This window comes from Triturus cristatus, chromosome 1_2, assembly GCF_964204655.1.
Source record: "Triturus cristatus chromosome 1_2, aTriCri1.1, whole genome shotgun sequence".
Taxonomy (NCBI): domain Eukaryota; kingdom Metazoa; phylum Chordata; class Amphibia; order Caudata; family Salamandridae; genus Triturus; species Triturus cristatus.
Window position 1 is genome coordinate 118062784 of NC_140580.1, and position 21057 is coordinate 118083840.

Below are 21057 nucleotides of genomic sequence, written 5' to 3' on the forward strand. Positions count from 1 at the left end.
TCAACGCGCGAATCGCCCCCGCCACCTCGTCAACCGTGATGTCGCCATCCAAATCGTCCCTATCTATGTCAGAGAGGCAGGGCAACTCGATATCACGGAGGAGATCAGACGAGTCTTCGGGCGGCCTGTCCGACACAGAGGAATAAACCCTATGAAAATACTCCGCGAACTACTCCACAATCCCCTCAGGTTCCACAATCGCCTCTCCCCCCTCTCCAATCAACTCTGGCACCACTCTATTGACCCGTTCCTTCCTGTCCAGCCACGCCAGGAGTTTCCCTGCCTTATCTCCAACATCATACAGACGGCCCTGTTGTTCCCTGCTGAGGGTCTTGGCGGCGTCCGTCACCAGGTCCCTATACTCCGCCTGCTTCAAGCAAAGCTCATGCAATGAGGACTCTGTGACCTCCTCCTCCATATCCCCCTCAAGGGCCGCAATCTCCTCCTCCACTTGCCGCACTTCGCAATCCCTCCGATTCTTGGCAGTCACCACCAGGGAGAGGGCCTCCCCCCGAAGCACGGTCTTAAAAGCTTCCCACAGCGAGATCGCCGAGTCCACGGTTCCCAGATTGTCCTTAAAGTAATTATCTACCTTCTTTACCAGGGCGCTGCGCTGCTTGGGGTCTCGGAAATACCATGGGTTAATGGGGGCCATCCTCCCTCCCGACCGAGATCCAGCCGGATCCACACTGGCGAGTGATCAGAGATACCACGTGCCATGTGCCTCGCCTCGGATATCAACGAGGCATGTGCGGCCAGAGTGAGCAGGTAGTCAATCCTGGAGAGGCTACCATGCGCCCCGGAGTGAAACGTGTATTGACTCTGTGTGGGGTGCCGGAGCCTCCAGCAGTCTATCAGGCCAAACGTGTCCAGGAGGTCTGGAAGCCATTTCTGAGCCCCCCCTGTGTCCCTGGGCGGGTATCTATCCAGCAGTCCGGAACCCACAGCGTTGAAATCCCCTCCCACTACCAGCATGCCCCCCGGGAGAGTCAGCAAAGCCCTGCCCAATTCAGCAAATGTGGCGGCCTGCAGGGCCGGCGGGACATAAACCGAAACCAAAACCAAAGTCCTTCCTTCCCACCGCCCCGCCACCGCCACAAACCTCCCCCTATCGTCAACAATGGTGGAGTCCACCTCAAAAGGCAGCGATGCTCTAACGAGGATGCCCACACCCCTGGACCCAGAAGAGAATCCCGAGTGTGCAATGAATTTATACCCCTTCCTATTCAGGGCATAGCACGTACTGCCTATGAGATGCGTCTCCTGCAGCAGTACAACGTCTGGCATTGAGCGTTTCAGAAATTGCAAAACAATCCCCCTCTTAATGCGATCCCCCAAACCATTAACATTCCAGCTTATAACACTTAGGCCTCTACCCCCCATCCTCAAACGGAAAGAGGCCCACCCCACACCCGAGGCGCCACCATGGAACAGCCCTGAGGATAATCATCATGCCTTGCAGAAATAAACCCCCCAACAACAAACTCAAACTCCCCATAACTCCCCCCACCCTGCACCCCTGCTGCAGCTTAAAAAGCCCCCCCAACTTGCAGTGTGCCTGTCGCCCTACAAAAACAAAAATCTACAAAAAGTACCCTAAGGGAGGAAAAGAGCACCCCTCGTCCTCCCGCAACCCTCCACAGTTACTGCACTCTGTTCAAATCTCCAAATATGGTCAAATCAAGTCAGGCCGGCTTTGAGATATCAGCCCTGTCCATCCCGGCCACTATCTCCATGCTCAGCTGTGTCGTCCCCGGTCCGTCGCCGGGGCAAAGCGTCCAGCCATTCGTCGGCCATAACAGGAGAGTCAAAAAAGAATGTCTGATCTTCATGCACCACCCGTAGTCTGGCGGGGAAAAGCATGGCATATTTTAGGTCCCGTTCCCGAAGTCTTCGCTTCACCCCCAGGAAGCTCTGTCTCTGTCTCTGCACCTGCTGGGTGAAGTCCGGATAAAAATTCACCGACGCGTTCTGGAAGGGGACTGGGCCCGTCACCCTCGAAGCTTGCAGGATAGCGTCCCGATCCCGAAAATGAAAGAGCCGGGCGACAATCGGCCGCGGCGGGGCACCCGCCTTGGGCCGTCCGCCCGGCACCCTATGGGCCCTTTCCACCGCAAAAAACTTTCCAAGGCCCTTAGGCTTCAGATGATTGAGGACCAAATCTTCCACAAGCAGGTCCGCCGAAGCCTCATCCGAGGACTCCGGGACCCCGATGACGCGCACGTTGTTGCGCCTGGACCGGCTCTCGAAGTCCTCCAGCCGGCGGGCGGCGAGGTCACTCTCGGCCCTCAGCTTCCGGACCTCGTTCTGCAGATCCGCAACCTCATCAGTGAGGCCCGTGGTCTTGTGGTCCAGGTCCTTAACGCGTTCGTTTGTCTTGCCCAGGTCCGAGCGGATCAAGTTGACATCCACCAGGATGGCATCCACCTTATGCGCCAGGGCCTCGAATTGCCTCCCCATCGAGGTCTGCATCCCATCAAGCGCGCCCATGACATCCTGCAGGGAGAGCTCCGGTGTCCCAGGCGAGTCCTCCTTCTGGGCATCCGGCGCCTGGCTCGATCCACTCGGCGATGTCTTCAGGAGGGCGTAGCGGTCCATACTGTTGACTTGGGAATACGTTCCCCGCCTGGTGGACTTGGTCTTCAGCCGATCTCCTTCTGCCTTGCCCGACATAATGGACTCCAGGCAGTCCACTGCAGTGAAGACCGTCCCCTCTCAGAGAGAGGTATGAAGAGTGAGCAGGTCCGCCTTGTTCTGCCAAAGTAGCCCACCGAGCGTCCCTGGGGTTATAAAGCCACCCAGAGCACTACAGTGTCCGGGCAGACAAAGGGAACGAAACCGAAAGTGAAAGAGCGAGGGCCTCCGTCCGACAGTTCACACCTCACCAGGCCGTTGTTGATCAACTAGGAGTCGGGCATCCTGCCAACTCTAGCCCCTGGCATCTCCGGGAGTTAGGCCGCAATCTTTCTCCAGTCATAAGTCCGGTTCCCGATGGGCGATCCGACCGCGGGTAGCATCAATCGCCTCCCTGACAACTCAGCAACACGGTGCCATGCATACCATCAGGATTAGAGACAGGATAGTCGACGGAGGGCGCGAGGGTCTCGGGAGCTCTAAGCTCACACGGCCATCTTGGTCAAGCGCTAGGCTCCTCCCCGTAAAGGGCTTTATTAACGACTGATGCCGATTTTGTAGCCTCTATAGGTATCTATGGTCCTACGGGGTCTGTGTAGTCTACGATGTGCGGCAATGGCTTGATGTATTTATCCAGCTTGTTTTGCCTTGAAGATGGTTTATACTTTGCCATCTCCAGATATTTGTCTGCGCGGGCCCGCTAGAGACTCCCCACCACTGGTGTTAAATAACAATGCTTATACTGTGGCACTGGGCCCGCTAGGCCCTCTCAAGGAAGCGGCATGAGTTGCTCAGCACAGTTCCGGCTCCTCAAGGCAACTGGGGCTCCTGCAGGGGGTGGGGAGTGGCAGTATTTTGGCCTTCCAAAGCCACCTTATCATGAACGGATAGTCTATATTGCCCTCCTTGCGCTGATTGTGGCCTACTGGCCAGGGCCAGACTGGGAACCAAAACTGGCCCTGGCAAACTGCGAGGGGGTAGGGGGGGTGTGCCGCCGATCTGTTTGCTGGGGCCGGTTTCGGGCGATTTTGTTACAATGGGACAATTTTGCTGGCCCCCGGTAACAAAAATAGCCACCCAGGTGCCAAAACCAGCCCCCACCCTGGTGGCCCACTAGGGTGTGGAGCAGTGTTATGGTTTGCCACACAGTCCCTACCAATCCCCTGAGTTGGCTTTTTTGGTCAGTTTGATCTAAAGGTGGGTAGTAAAAGAAATTCCTTCAATAAGTGAACGAAATTCGAAATCCACTATTAAGTCCGCTGGTGGAATTTTGTGTCCTAAGCATAGTATGGTGGAGAACATTCTGCTGGTGTATGTAGCATTTCCTCCATCAATTGCAGGATTTTTCTTTTACCACCGAACACTATATAAGTTCTTCATTATAATTTAGTTGATATCCAGTATATTTTGTAGATAGCCATTTAAACATAAAAGAAACATTTGTAAGTAATTTATTTGGGACAATGCCCATAAAACATAAAAGGGTAATTAAAAACTACTGAATATAGCTATAAAACATGCTGAAAGGAGAGACCTTTAGGATATTTCAGATGTTTGACTTTTCCTAACTTTCCAGCATTTTAGTTAAATGTGGAATGGAAAATACCATAGTGCTCAAGGTGTCTCACGTTATCAGTTGTACAGTGGCTGCCATGTTACAAATACCCATATTCTTGAACTTGTGCTTTTAGCCATTTTGCTCTTTGGAATCGGTGTATTAGATGGAAGGCTAAAGAGTGGATTTCATGTGCAATGCACTCCCGATTTTTATAACAATGGGTTGTTTTACCATGACCATGCCTCTATTTAAATAAAATGGTTCAGGGTCAAGGTGCCAATTTTTAGCAAAATATACAAAGTTTTAGCCACTGATGGTTCAACTTTATCCAAGTATATCTCAAAACTAGGGGAGCACTTCCTATCAAGAGAGGCTTTAGTTTATGTGCCTATGATCCTGTCGGTTTATAGCATTACCATGCACTTATTTTTGTATGTAAGTCTGATCTTGCTTTCAACGTCCTGGGTATAGACTCTGGGTTGGTCCAAAGATCATGATTAGCAATCTGTCATTACACGGTTCGTTCATGTTTGAACCAGGCCAATGAGCCACTTCCAGTAAGGGACAATATTTCCTGCAGCACCTTCTTATATTGCTCTAGCTTGGGTGTGCCCCATTTCCCCGGCCCAGTAAAATACAGGTTGCAACTGGACTAACCTGAAAGTATCCAGCATCTCAATGTCTAGATGTAACAGGACTATTAAGGTGCTGGAGGGTAGATTTAATAGATGATAGAGATCAAAAAGCTTCATCAAAAGCTTGCTCTGAATAGCCCCAGAACTCTGCTCCTTACAGAACAGCATTCTGGGCAATAGCTTATACGCCTCAGCAGTGGGAGAAATCAAGTGCCTGTTCATCCCCCTTACAAAGCGCAAGATTTGTCCCGCAAGTTGTATTTGGAGAGTGCTACTTCTGTGTATGTCCTTTGTGCCATTTTGTTTTCTGTTATGTCAATTCCTGGGAAGGTACATTCTCTCACTAGCTCTGTGAGGGGTGTTTCAAGTGTAAAGTAGTTTTTGAAGCCCTTTGTGATGGCAAAACATCATTAGGTTTGTTTTTAATGCTTTGATAGCTTTCCCATTTTGTTTGTACAAACTCCAATACTAGGCATTCCTAGTCCTACTCTGTCTACTTCTAAGTGTGTTATGCCTACTGTTCTACTGCAGCCTTTGCCTTAGGGAATTTTTCTTAATTATTTTTATTTTATTAACTCTTTTCTTACTTCAGTCTCTTTTACTTCTTGAGTTTAACACCGTTATTCACTTGTCGTTGAAGATGCTTTCAGTCTTAAATTTGAATAATGTTAAAGTTCTCAATTGCATATTTATTTAAAATATTTTGTTTTAATCCACCCTGTTTGACAGTGTAGCATATCATGGAGGTTCAAACAACTCTGAGCTCAATTTATCTTGACTTTTAACCACTTCCCACATTTCTGGCATTGTAAGTCAATTTAGGTAATGAGTATCTTCAACAAGGTACTCTTGCTCTCTTGGATCTCCTTAGTGTGTGCAGATCCTCCTCTGTGTCACTTGTATCACTGGATACTGTTTTTTCGATTATTGTTGGCGGTATACGTTCGATAGACGCACTTGATCTTAATCGCCTCTTACCATTTGGCCATTCAAATCCTCATATTTATCTTTTTCTCACTCGTTCCTTCATTTGGGTTATTCAGTTGCTCTTGTGATACTCTAATTGTTTCTTCAGTGGGTATTTCCACACAACTTTGCGATATTTCACAAACTTGTACTGGTGAGTTCTTGCTGTTTTTCTCCCCTCTCTTGTTCTTCCCGATGTACTGTCAGAGGAGCTCTTTGACTTTGCTCAAAGAACACTGTATCTTCATGCGGTCGCTTTACTCTGAGTTTGTGGTGCATGCACCCAGTTAGGTATCCCAGCACATTTGACAGCAGTGTTTGTGATTTAAGATGACTTGGTAGGGGCCTTTCCACCTTGGTTCCAAACAGGACTTCCACAAATGCTTCTTCACCAAAGCCCAATCACCAGGACTAAGGTCATGGTACTGCTCCTGATGTGGATAGGCAGTGACCACTCCAACCTGGTGAGAAACAGAACGTACCACATCAGCCAGTCCTTTCCAGTAATTGAGTATCATGTCATCTGTGATCTTCACAAGTGCATTTGCAGGTACAGCAGGCAGTCTTATTGCACGTCCCATGAGGATTTTATTAGGTGATCATCCTGTTCTCCTGTCAGGAATACTTCAAAGACTCATCAGAACCAATGATAATGAGTAGTAGAAGTAGAGGCACAAAGTATGACCAATTATGACTTCAGGGCTCCATTTAATTGCTCCACTGTTTCTGAAGCCTTGGGATGATCACTACAGTGTTCCACTTGGAAAGGCACACACAGCATTCTAAGGAATTCAGTATTAAAATGAGTGCCTCTGTCTGTCTCCAAAGAAACCAGAAATCCATACCTTTGTATAAGTTCACGCAACAGCAGTTTAGCTGTCATTTTTCCGTGTTGGGTAGGCTTCCACCTATCGAGAGAAAATGCACACTATAACCAGGACATAGCTCAGCACGGTACATACAGGCATCTTGATAAAGTCCAACTGCATTCTATTTAAGGGTCCACATGACCTTCCTTTGTGACTCATAGCTACTGGTGTTCTTCCTGCATGCATCTGTTGACATTTTACACATGTGTGGCGCAACTCCTCTGCTAGGACTCTGAATCGGGGATTGAACCAATTTTGCGCAAACAACTTTACCAGTTGCATCCTTTCAGAGTCGCTTTTAAAATTCCATGTTTTAGCATGTTCTCAATCGCTGGTGTTATTACTGCTACTGTCTCTGGCATTATATTATAAGGTGGGGTTCTTGGGGAAAATTGCATTCGGCTTTACTGTAATTTTGACCGGTTCTGCACCTTTGATTAGTCCAATGTCTTTTCCTGAAAAGTCCCATACAGTAAATCCAGAGGTATCTTGCACATCGGGAGGTAAATCCTCCACTATCCTCACTGGATATAATCCTACAGCTGTTCTTTGTCGAGCCGTTTCAAATTCAACATTTTCATCACAGTCCGGTGTGCAGTAACTAATGCAATTTAACTTGTACAAAAGATCCCTCCCTAACAGATTTACACAATTTGAATGAGTGCAAATTGATGATTCTCCTCAAATGAACCTATTTTTAAATGCAAATTCTCTGAATCAGGATTGGTTATTTGTTTGTTCGTAACACCTACAACTTGGGTCTTTATTCCCGAGAGGGGTAGGTCTAGGACTTCCGCTGTTCAAACAGTGGATTGGATCGCTCCGGTGTCAATAAGAAATTACTCTTGGTGGCCATTATCGTTTCCTTCTACAGATGGGCCACTTTGATCTACCTCAAGAACAGCGCAAAGTTGGCAACCTCCCCCCCTCCCCCCCCCCCCCCCCCCCACCCTTTCAGGCACCTTAAATGTGAATTGTCAGTCAAAAATCTCGTTTTCCAACATGGGAACTTTTCCTTTCAAAAACGTAATCGCCTCATCATACTTATCACTGGTAAAAGTGCAGGAGTTTGCGCATATCTTGGAGGTTCAGAATATGGCCACTGTACAGCTATTTTGTACTTAGCCCACAAATCACTCTGTACTACAATGTCAAAATATTCAGATCTGTTCTCAGAACCTGCCAGCTTGTACAGGCCACTGTGCACGATTCTCTCTCAATTTCTGAAAATTGTTCTTAAGTGTTGCAATATCACCTGCAATCCGTGGTACATGCACATATTCTCCACCTGGCATCTCCCTACCAGGAAAAGTAAATGCTTTCTCTTCATCTGGGGCTGCTGGTGGTGGTTTAATATTTGCTTCTGCTGCATCTGATGGTTTCATTTCTTGTTTCTTTGTACACTTGCTTTCTAATCTGTCAAAATCATTCTATTTGCGTATGCATTTTACCAATTCCCCAATACATAACTTCATTCTTGAAGATCACATTGTCACATTAGCTTCATCTTTGTAATGGAACACTCCACTTCATATTTTCATGCTAATTCCGTTAATTTATCATGTGAAATAGCTGCATGTCTCATTATTTCTTTACTCAAATATATCAGTTCATTTTCCTAATAATTTTCAACATGGGGAATATCTAAACATCTCCTAATCCTTTCTTCTAATTCCACCTTTAATTTTGAAACACCTAATGGTCTTGCTCTTTTCTTTGCTAGTATAGGATCTCTCGGCACCTCAGTCTTTTTATTGTCTGTGGTTTCTTCAAACCCTGATGGAAAAATTCCACCCTCAAATGGTGAGGTCTCACTTTTGGCAACTGGTGTCGTAAAAACAATCCTTCCTTCCTTCTCTCAATGTTTGAACATTTTGCAGTGGTATCTATGCAACAGTATGTGAATTCTGCGATGTCTGCATGAACCCTGTCGCAGCTTCGCCTCCTACAGCACCTTGAGCTACGTTATTTGGGACAATATGGATCGGTGCAGTCGCAACTGCCACTACCAATGTCCATGTTGACACCACTTGTGACACTGGCGCAGGAACAGTCAAAATTGAGACAGTAAAACCTGGAATTATTACAGCATGAGCCACTTCAGCAGGTACATTTGCAATTTGAAGTGCTGGAAATGATCGCTTGTTCTGAATTACATTCGGGTCAACAGGGCCTGAAGCCCCTGTAGCACTAGAAGCTATATCACTATCAGTATTTGTTGTAGGTGCCACATGTGGTGGAACTGAAGCCAATAAAGCATCCAGAACATCATCCACGAATCGCTATCAGTGTCCATTTTCTTTGCAGCTTCTTCATCATTTGTTTCCAATTTCTTTTAGTCTTTTCTGTGGTCACGACAGGGTACATTCTAGCTTCCTCGATTATACATTTTCTCCACCTTTGCTATTCTTTGTCCTATTGAGCATCTGCATAATTTCGCTTACGTCTTTGTCCTGTTCTGATATTTTTCTTTATCACGTGCTGCTGTCTCCCAAGCATTACATGCTTCTTAATGTGAGGGTCTAGGAGGTGGTTTCATATTGTATAATTTCTCCTTTAAATGTTCAATAACCTCTAAATCAAATGTACCATTTTGTGGAAATATAAATGAACTCTAATTTTCAGTAATCTTGCACCATTGACAAAGCCACAAACCTGCATGAAACCGTACATTTGTCGTCATGTAACAAACTGGCCTACCTTCTGGTGACGAATATTCACTTTCTTGAACTATATCACCTCTAATCCAAAAGTTATGAAACATTTCATTTTTGCAATAATTCAACAAATGCTGTGCAATGATTAAGTTCAAATTTCGGGGTTTTGATTCTGGTTCTAATTCCGTATACTTCAATCTTTCTCCAATCATGTCACAGCTTAATATTTGAGTTCTCATCAACCAGTCTCAGCAAGGCACTTCACAACAGCTGTTTTATCCCAGCATGGCACTCTGTCGTCATTAACCAATAACAGCTCGACTCTAATGCCAGCTGACCAATCTCAGCATGGCACCCTATGACGTACTCCTGACTCCTTTCATCGGTTCACCTTCCTTTTCAACTTTCTCGTACACAAATTCTACAACTCTAAGCATAATAAACAACTAACTTTTGTCTGCTCCACTTAAGAAATTCCAAATCATTCATTTATACAAAAATTATCGGAAGTAAGGTTTTAACACCCTCCGACTTCCCTAATCTTACACATACGCACATGAAATCTTGACCAGCGGGAAATTACTCCAACTATGTAGTTTCTCCTTTTGGCAATAGGCTCCACTAACCCCAATCAATATTAGTACAATCACATCATTGTTATAGTCCCTATATCAATTGTGCAATTCGAAGATATCTTACAATTGTGCACCACAAATAACACCACAGTTTGAACTGCTTATCTATTCTGGGATCTTGTACTACTTCGAGTCCGATAACTACTTCAACTACTTAAACTGCTCAACAATTTACGCTTACACACTACTATTCCCAAGCACAACAAAACAACACGACCAAATCTCAACAAAGACCATAGCAACACATAAGCTTATTGATACTCCCACTACTGCAACCACCTTCGAAACCGCAACGCCGTCAATCTTAAAGCTTCGGCTTTGGTCTTAAGGACATGGGCATTTCTCAACTAGGACTAATTATTAAAGATCCTCTCTCGTGACATAAACTATACTCTGCTACCACTGTTGGACCACATGGTTTCACTGTCACTTACCAGTCATGAACCCTGCGTACAGGTTGATGGATCTTTGATGTCGACAGAAATGTGAGGAGGGGAAGTTAGTATAAAACAATATCAGTTATTTCTTTTAGTTCAGTCAAAAGAGTTACGTTGAGCTAAAGGGTTTCATTTTCAAATATTTTAGTTTCTCATTCTTTAAGATTTTATTTTCTAAATCTCATTATCAAAGATTAATATCAATCAATTATTTGGTAATAACGTAAATCAATATAGCAAATCAATAAGGAATTGATACAATAAAAATGCAACAAGTGTGTTCCATAAATAAACTTCCGTATTCTAAATAAATCGGTATTAATGCAAGAAGGATTAAAGGTGTCAGCTCAGATACCCATGAATGTTCCCGATAGAGAATCAAGCATAAAGCATTAGCATAATACGCTGGATAGTATCCTCAGCTCTAATAGCAAATCAGGAAGTGAGACTTCTCGTAAGGAGATGTCCAAGACAACCCAGTAAAGAGTATCCTCTTGAAGAGTCTGGGACAGGGGACTCTCTAGTCTAGGATCACACACTAATTAAATGCACATTTACTTTGTTGCAACAAATATATTCTTTCTTCTTCTTGTTGACTAATTGGATTTCAGCACACTCCTGGAAACAGGCTTACCTCATATTCTCACCAGAGTTTAATTGTCTTTTAAGCATGTGTATGTGAATCATCCTCCCTGTCGTCTACATCATTTGTAAAGAGAACTGTACTATCAGTCGTCTAATACAACAAATGTCTGATAATTAGTTTATAAACAGTAGCTTTCAAAATTACAACGTCTGCAGCAAAGAGAAGAAAAACATCTTGCACAACGGTTGTGAAGTCTGAAAAAACAAGCTTTTCGGTATTCATGTCTTATTTCATTCACAGGGTCTGTGGTTACGTCAAATTAATAAACTATACTTCATTTCTATGCAACATGCCAATAGTTTTGAAGTATTAATGACTACTACAATTTTTGCACTTAACACTTCATTTTTAAAGATAAAACTCTGCACATTATATTTTAATAAAGAATTTAACAAATAAGTAACTTCTCGTCAGCAACCGGGACCAACTTGGTTGATGTATCTGACCCACTTTCCATCACAGCCAGCCTGAAATTGTGCCTAGGTAACTGTCTACCGGCCCATAATATTATCGCTCTGTGCTTTTTGGTGTTAGTGTCCTTGAAATCTTTAAAAATTCATATCTCCGGTTCTCTTTATTGGGTTTTTGTCATTTTGGTGTCATTTTGTTTATTACACTTTACTCTATTTCTAATTCGGTTAGGGATTTTTATTCGGCATTTTGACTTTGTTACTATTTGCTGCTGCAGGAATACTTTTCACATTGCCCTAAGTTAGGCTGGTCTGCTCTGTGAAATAGCTACCGAGTGATTGAGCTCAGGTTAATTTAGTGATTATTCCTTGAGGTGGATAGTCAACTACCCCAAATACAATTTCTTACAGTACCTTTCCGCAATGTCGAGGTGTTGGGGAGATGGGCACGTGGACTAAATTCCTCTTCGACGTTGGCAGCCACCCAATCGTCACTTGAAGCCCTGGCCATGCATCCTGTCTGGCATCCCAAAGAGTTGAGTACTGATAAACTGGTCTTGCACTTATAATGTATTTTTTGTTGCATGTAAAAGGAGGTTCCCATGTTTGTCATTGCCTTTGCAAATAACGTCACACCCTTAAGTCGTGCACATAAGAATGAAGCTTTGTAGGGAGGGCTGCGGTTGCCTCAGGAAGAGAAAGAGTAACCCAACTAGTTGGAAAACAGATAAAGAACCCTTACCATGCTATGTTTCATCATTAATGCCTTTGGTTGCCGGATTTTAATATCGAGCCTTTAAGCATTCACATGCGTTTTCTTAGTGGTGCTTCTCTGTACATCCCTTTATACCACCCCCACCACCTGTGGGTCTGAGTGCGCTAACACATTTAATATGCTTTTTGGATTAATGTGCATCAAATTCACTCCTCTTAAAGCTGTACTGTAGGAAAGTAGGAGCTGCTTTTATGGATACCCCCATGTTTTGCCTGGTGCTAAGCTGTTTTGGCTAGTCTGACTGGGATCCTGCTAATCAGGACCCCAGTCTCTCTGCTTTCTCCCCTAAATTGTTCTGTTCAGTACTTGGGTACATCCCAGATTGGTTACTGAGGTACTCTTATTAGTCCCTAGTATATGGTACCAAGGTACCCATGGCATAGGTACCCCAGAGGTCCCCCATGGGCTGACGCATGTATTATGCCACCCATGGGAGACCATTCAAGCTGTAACTATAGGCCTGCCATTGCAGCCTGTGTAAGCTGATGCTAGCACCACTTACGAAAGATATAGGTTTCCTATATCTAGGGTCACTGCACTTAAAACCTATAAGTCACTCCTATAGCAGGCCTTTGCAATCCTAAAGGCAGGGTGCTTGGTTCGAAGTGTGAGGGTGCCCCTGCATGAGCAGGATACCCCTACAGCCTACGGAGTCCATTCTCCTGGGTTGTAAGTGAAACAGCCATATACCATACAAGGGGGCACCGCGTAATTACGCGACAACCCTCTTGAAACTGGCTGCAACGATTCCTATCATGTTTGGTATCAAACATGTTGGAATCATACCCCCACACCGTAAACGGTGTGAGGTATGATTCCAAGCACCAGAACACCTCTGTTAGGCTCTCAGTGCTCCCGGCACCAGTCTTCTAAACCCGGACAGCACAACATGGTTGCTTCCGACCAGAGACCCGATTCTGCCCTCCTGCTGCTGAGCCAGGCTCGAGCAGGCGAAAGGCAGAACAATAGGTATCCTGTCACAGGGAGTTGTGACCACTTCCCAGACAGGATTTAGTGTATTGGGGCCAGGTGGGTGTCCTTGCCAGCGCCACTCAGTCTGCATGACGGGCACATTTGGTGCCTCCTTGCATAGTCCAGTTAAAACCAGCTCTGGGAGCCGCTGGCTCCTGCTCTGGCGCGAAATCGGACAAAGGATATGGGAGTATCCTCCCCACTGTACACTTCCTCCCTTGGGAGGGAACCTTAAATCGTCCAAACCCTTTCCCTAGTGTACTTAAGGGCATAACTTTGGGTAGGTCACAAGATTCGTCATGGAACACGATTCAATTCAGACACCACTTCAACTTCTACCATCTGGGCACTCTGGACTTCGCTGGACTACGTTTGGGCTCGACTTTGTCCCCCTTTCAGTCTGCTGCATCGCCTGTGTACCATACAGGAACTTTCCAAGGCCTGTGGGCACCAAAGACACCTGAAGAAATCTCCCTTGGAGAGGAGGAGTCTCTTCCCTGCATCTGATTGTAACGCAACGAAGCTGACCAGTCTGCTGATCCTGAACTCCCAGGGACTCAGAAAGGCTCGGCAACACAGGTGGGGGTTCTCCACATCTCTCGAGGCCTGCTTGGCCCTCTCACCACCAAGTTTGAGGCCAGTATCCCCCAGAGGAGCTGCAGTAACCGAACCTCTGTGCACTGCGTCGACTTGCCGTTGCAAAGACTCGTTGGCTACCTTCCACCAAGATCTTCGGGCTCCAAGTAGCCCCAGCCTCGAGCATCTCCAGTGACGAGAATCTTCGTCTGCATTGTTTGTATCGTGGCCTGCATCTTTTGGTGGGACGCTTAAGGTCCTCTCTGGACACCAGTGCCTCCGTCCTGTGGGTCCATTTGAGGGTCATCTTTGTTTCTTTTGGGCTCATGATTGCTTGGGACCTGCCCTGACTCCCATGCTTGTGGTGAGTCCACTGAGCCTTGCTGATCCTGACATTGCACCTTCTTCGACATCCATGTTGTTTGCAGTTGCCAAGGCTTGTTGGTGCATCAGATGGACACCGACCCATCAGCTCTCGACATCCGACGTGGGACAGCTCGTGCACAGCTCCTAGTCTTCATCTGTGTCGCCTGGTCCTCACAGCTGCAGAGTCAAGGTCACTGTCGACTCTCCTGCAACACTCAACATTGGTGGGCATTCGTCTTCAGGTCTCCAGATCAATCTTGTGTGACATAGACACCGTCCCCTCTGCTTGCAGGTACCTAACAGCTAGAATTCACCTTCGGATTCCACTGGACACTTTCTCCTTCTCCAGCAGTGACACTTTCCTGAAGTCCTCCATTGGTTTCAACGGCGGTTTCTGACACTACTTAACACCTCTGCACCCAGCTTCCCTGGTGTAGGTAATGTGGGTGCTAGGGTATCCACAGGTGGGGTGTCGCTCCAACCTTCTGTCTTCCACTGGAAAGGTCCTTTTTCTTTAAAATTGCAACCACGACTTGCACGTTGATTTGTCCAGAGAATGCAGTCCTGTTCCCACACTGCACACTATCTCCGTGGGGTTCCTAGTCACTCACCTTTTGGTGGTTCCTTGAGGGCCTGGCACTTCTACATCCTCTAGACATTGTCTTGACACAAGTCGTGGTTCTTATACCACTTTCTTAATATATGGTTTGGTCTCTCCCTGGGGTTCACTGTGTATTTTGTGCTATTTATGTGATTTGTATGCAAAGTATTGTGTGCATTGTGCATATCTCTGGGTAGGAGATATCTAAACATGTTAGTGATTATTATATAATAAATATATATTTTTATAAATACCTTGTGTGGTTCTTTTTCATTTAATCGATACCTAGAAGATTGCATTCTGGTAAAACAAGCTGCTTTACACTTCTTCTGGACTATGCCTGAAGGCTGCTCTCCACAGCTACCACTTAGAGAGCTTTTTAAGGTTGTCTTAGACCTCCTAATTCACCATAAGGGTTTTCTGGACTTATGCAGTCTGTCAACTTACATAAGTGTATCATATACCAGGCTAGCCACTCACATGCACAGCTTACAATCTTCATTTCCATATATTTTCCAGTCTTTCAAGGGAGCAGGAGAGTTTTACTCTAAACCGTAACTCTTTCAGAACAGTTTGGTCAGTTGTTGTGGCAATGGTAAAATCAAAGGAGGCGAGGGAAGCCAGCATTTTGTGCATTTTAAGACTTTATCCCTGTACTCAATGTGTTGCTCTATATGACCATTGAGGTGCATCTTCGACACATGGCTCATGTAGCCAATACCAATTTATTGAAAGTTTCTTTTCAAGCTTCATGGAAACATTTGATAAGGGTAAATGGAATGTGCCAAATGTGTGGGTAGTGAAGGGCACCTACTTTTAGTGTGGGTATAGTCGATCTTGATGATACGCCAAAACCTCAGGTGATTGGACTGCATTCGCAGATGCACTGGAAGGCCGTCCAGAGGGATGTTTGAATTTAAAAGACCTGCTACCAGGTCAAAATTATTGCATTCTTTTCCGTCCTGTGATGCAGCAGTGTAGGGGTGGACGAGGCCTTGAATGTGTAGAGGGGTCCTTGTGAGTGGAGTAATGCTGTCCCCACTCTACTCTTTCACATGCAAAACTGTCATACAACTGATATATTCCCAGCCCACACAACCTTGCGATGTGATCCTGCCAAGTGACTGACTGCCAAGCCCTACAGTCTTTGTCATTCCTTTGACTTGTGACAGAATCTGAACGAGTCCTAGCCGCCTTTCAGAGGCATGTGACTGAGCCTTACCTAATACTACCGGTCTTTTACAGGCGATGCCAACATGTGACGAATGTTTCCTCAACCCTGCCTGCCACACCTGCTCCCACTGTACCTCTCTCTCTTAAGTGATACTTACCTGTGACTGCAGTGTTTGCCAATTGTCAGGAGACATTGTCAGTCTGGTATTTTTAGCTAGCAACGCCGTACCTTCTGCCGCTTGTATTTTTTTCAATTGAAAAAGTATACACCCAAGTCTCAAAATGCGAATTTGGCTAAAGGACTGGTTGCGGTTAGTACACTTCACATGGCACCACCTATCAAATTTGTCTGATAGGTGCTCTGCAGCCCCACCTTCAGATGCGGAATAGGAAGGGGCAGTCCTACATGCAATAACACAGATGGTAATACATGTCAGACAAACATTGCTGAAGTAATGAATGCATGGATTATTAGCATTACACACCAATGAGAACTTGAGCATTTCTGTCCACACTTTTATCCATTCACAGTACATAGGGTAGATCATTCGCTAGTACGCGAGAACGAGGTCAGGGATAGCTGGCTTTCAAAGCACTGATGCAGACCCCCCTCTCATGATTCGGCTCGCCACATTTGCATGACTTCCTTGGCCTCAGCTCTTCATTAGGTCTTGCAAAGGCCTTGTTCTTCTTAGGTGCAAGTTCCGACTAGCTGTTTTCCATCATGTTTCAAATCTTTGAGGCAAACAATAATGCATCGCCAATCGGCATGAACCCTGTACCTCAGAGCAAGCCACGTTGCCTCAGCTTTCTTTGTCAGTCGCCACTGTTCACATATAGTTTTCTCCAACTCACACGTCCAGACTTCAAAAAATATATATATTTCTCCCGTTCTGAACAGGATTCGGTAGACCCATTCACAGCCATTGTTTTAGTTTTATGAAACTTTGTCATGTTAAGCACAACAAAATGTTAATAGAGACACTTTGGTTTTGAAATCTTCACACTGTTGCTTTTCTTGGCTCCATCGTCTTTTTTTTTTTTTAAAGAATATTTAATTTTGTTTTCGGGTGGGTTTTAAAAAAAAGCAGTTACAATGGAAAATTACAGTATTGATGATGAATTCTCGGAAGGGAGCAGTACTTTAGTAATCTGACAATCCTAGAAAACTACATTGTGAACTTCATTTTGCACATAACCAGTAGCAGCTTTGAAGTCTGTGCGCGCTGCATACAGAAGGAATGTCTGATTCGCAAATCACTTTCACCATTTGTACAAAACTCTATTCACTTTGGCTTTTCTTTCTACTCCTGTTTGCAGAGTTCGGAGTTCATTTGGCGGAGTTGACTGTCGACCCACAGGGAGCACTTGCCATTCGACAAGTGAGTCCGAGTATTATTACATGTATATATTTACTTCACCTCCATCTGTGCGTGTTCATCACATCTCTAAATACAAATTACTCGTGGAGAGGTAATGTGCTCACGACCCAAGCTTTTACAGTACATCAGTGTAATGTCAATCAACAATTCAGGTGCATTAATGATGCGCTAATCTTACACCTTCCCGTACAAATTTGTTGCATAGCATCAACTACCCCCCCGCCCCCTTATCTAACATTTGCAAAACCCCCATCCAGCGATCATAGGGCAGCACATGATTATAGTATACAAATAGCATTACATTCCGTAGTATACGGGGTCATTAGGGTATACGATATGCAGACATCACAATTACTGCTTAAACTAGGAGGGTAGTTTAGCCTCCTACCACTATGGCAGGTACCCAAAAACTCACCCGTCCCACTATCCAGCATCACTTCTCATTTGCCACAATTTCACTGCAATTCGACAATGCCTCAGATTCTGCCTGTGAGGACCACGAGCGGGCTCTAGGACTGTTCTCCTTCCTGGTTCCCCACCCCCTCCCTGGCCCTCTCCCTGAACTGTCTCGTTCCCCAGGAGAAAGACAGTCAGGGGTCCCCAGATGTCTTTCGGCCGTGATTTTATGGGTAATATTTCGGCATAATAATACATGTGATCTTGCCACGTGAACATCGTATTTATCCATTCCTTGAACTTAGGAGCGCTCCCCCGTCCCCATTTGCATGCTACCTTACGTTTCGCTAGGAGCAAACCCATTGCCAAATATTTCCTATGCACTGTTTTTATGTCCTGAGTGAGCCCTAGAAGAGCCATGAGCGGGTTCGGGGATATTTGAGCACCTATCATTTTGGACATCCCGTCAAAAACCTGTGTCCAGTAGGCAGCCACCTGAGGGCAGCTCCACACTAAATGTATGAAATCTGCTCCTTCCCTTCCACATCTTGCACAGTTGTCATGTTCCCGCAGTAGCAGTTTGTGCAGTTTGACCGGAGTATGGTATAATCTATGCAGAAATTTTAAGTGTATGAGGCGTAGCCTACTATTGCCTGTGACCTCCTCCGTCTGCTTGCAACTAATTTCCCATAGCTCGTCTGTCAGTGGTATATCTAGGTCGTTGTCCCATTCCCGTCTGGTCCGTGGAGTTTGGGGAGGTGGCGCTTTCTGTATGTGTTTATACAAGAGTGATGTGACCTGTCGTGGGGCTTCCGCCTGTAATAAGTCATGTAGGGGTGCAAATATATCTGGCTCTTCGGGAAATGCAGGGGTTACTGCTTTTACGCTTTGCCTAAGTCGAATATACATAAAGGTGTCCATGGTTGTGGGCACGTGTGCCAAAGAATTGTGCCCTAGAGCGAAATTGTCCCCCGATATATAGATCCCCCCCCCAGGTGGTGTAATGCAGACCATCAAGCAGTTTGCGGCATATCCCCTCATTTGTGACTTGCAATAAGGGATTACGTAGCAGGAGCATCCTAGGGGAATACATCATGGGGGCTCCTAACCTGCGCGCAATCTGTCTCCACGCAGCGAGAGTACAGTCCACCGTGGAGGGGTCTCGCTCTCGCTCCTTCGCCCTAGTAAAGAGGTAGCCCTCTGAAGGCATCGGCGACATATAGCCGTCTTCCACCACCAGATGAGGCATGAAGGGAGGCGGGTGAACCCAGTAAACTGCAAAATGTGCCTGCGCACAATAGTAATAGTACTCAAAATTGGGAACATCGTATCCCCCCTGTTGGTACGGCAACATCAATGTGGTTAGGCTGAGCCGCGCCTGTTTCCCACCCCATATAAGTCTTATAAGTTGTGTCTTAAGTGTGTTAAAGAAGGACCTCCTGGGATGGTATGGGATGTTGATTAAGAGATACAGGCATTTAGGCATTTAGGTAGTAGAATAATCTTAATAAGGGATATCCTCCCTGCCATTGACAGTGGTAGTCGTATCCATTTGGTGATGTTGTCTTGTCAATATCTACGCCATAATTCGCACGCATCCCTGGTTTTATGTACCCCTAGGTATTTTAACTCCTCACTCTCCCAAACCAGGGGATAATTCAATTGTGTGGTAGGGTTTTGTGCGTGAGGGGGAATACTGCAGATTTAGTCCAATTTATTTGTATTCCAGAAATGGCGCTGAATTTGGTTATCTCCCTCAACACAGGATTAAGATTCTCTTGAGGCTATTTGATATACAGGGTCATATCGTCCGCATAGAGGGAGATAAGCAATTGTCTATCAGGATAAATCAGGGATCTCTCATTGTGATGCTGTCGTAGCTTTGCTGCCAAGGGCTCGATGGCCAAAGCAAATAAAATTGGGGATAGCGGACATCCCTGCTTCGTGCCTCTGGAAACGGTAAAGTGAGAAGAACGTGCACCATTCAGCAGGACTGTGGCTATCGGCCGCGTGTACAGCAGTTTAACCGAGTTCAAGAGGGTAAAGGGCATCCCCATGTAACTCAGATTTCCCATCAGGTAATCCCACTCCACTGAATGAAACGCCTTGGTGGCGTCAAAAACCGCCACCGCTGAGCAATTGGGATCTATGTCTTGCAGTACTGCTAAAAGTGTTCTAAGGTTGTGGGATGTGGCATGATTTGGGATGAATCCCGCCTGATCCGGCAACACCAATCTTTCCATCGAAAAACTGAGGCGGATCGCTAAAACCTTTGCTAGGATTTTAGTATCACAATTCAGTAAAGATAGGGGTCGGTATGATTCACAGTGTAGCGGGGATTTGCCGGGTTTTAGTAGCGTGGTTATTTGAGCCTCCCGCATGGTTCTCGGTAGGCTGTCCCCCTCTAACGCCGCATAGAACACTTCTTTCAAGATGGGTGCTAAAATTGGTGCGTAGGCTTTATAAAATTCTATTGGCAGGCCGTCTGAGCCCGGGGCTCGCCCTGATTTCATATGCATTATTGCCTCAGTAATCTCGTCCACCTCCAATTCCAAATTCAGAAATTTTTGTTGATTAGGTCCTAACCATGCCAATGCTCTGTCCTCTAAGTATTCTGGCAAATCGAGCGGGGTGCCAGTGTTTTATATTACTCCCTGAACGTATTGAGTTGATCAGAGAGGTTTCTATATATGGTCCCCTGTGCATCTTGTATCTCCGCGACAAAGTTTGAGAACTTGGGGGGGGGGGGGTGTCTAATCATGCGTGCTAAAACCTTCCCTGGACGATCACCTTCACCATAAACCCTGGCCAGGTATGGTTTCCCTCAGAAGTTACTTTCCCTGCTCGTCGTTTCCTCGTATTCTGTGAGTGTTTCCCGTATTTTAGCTCTATGTGCCCCATCATTCGGGTGTGCCTGAAGCTCTGTTTCTAGCGCTTTAAGTTCCCCTTCCAGGCTATGCAGGTCCCTGCGTAGAGTTTTGAGTATGCCCCCACCCTTTGAGATACACCATCCCCTGGCCGTGACCTTAAATGCCTCCCAGACAGCAGTGAGGCTGGAAACAGACAGCACATTCCGTTAAAAAAATTCCTTAATTTCCCGCTCAATTTCCGTCCTAAAAACTGTGTCTTGGCGATGCAGGGGATTGAGACGCTAACTGTTATACGGGGTGTGGCTTATCGGGGGCTGCAGCTCCATCACCACGGGGGAATGATCTGAATATGTGTGAGCCACATGGGTTAAGTGTACTAGCCAATGCGCCATCCCGACTGATAACATAAGTGGTACCTATCGTTTGGATTTTGCTCCATAGTAAAAGCAAAGTATGTGGATCGTCAGTATTAGGTCCTTAATAATTCGCGAATGTCACG

General features: G+C 45.7%; 1 protein-coding gene across 1 annotated transcript in view; it reads left to right on the plus strand.

Moving 5' to 3' along the window:
- The window catches only part of LOC146866928 (importin-9-like), a 283453-nt gene that overhangs the window by 30204 nt on the left and 232192 nt on the right, over nt 1-21057 (plus strand). The window contains exon 2 of the mRNA XM_085603249.1: nt 17231-17292. Coding sequence (XP_085459375.1) covers nt 17231-17292 — 62 coding nt within the window. The remainder of the gene's footprint in view (nt 1-17230; nt 17293-21057) is intronic.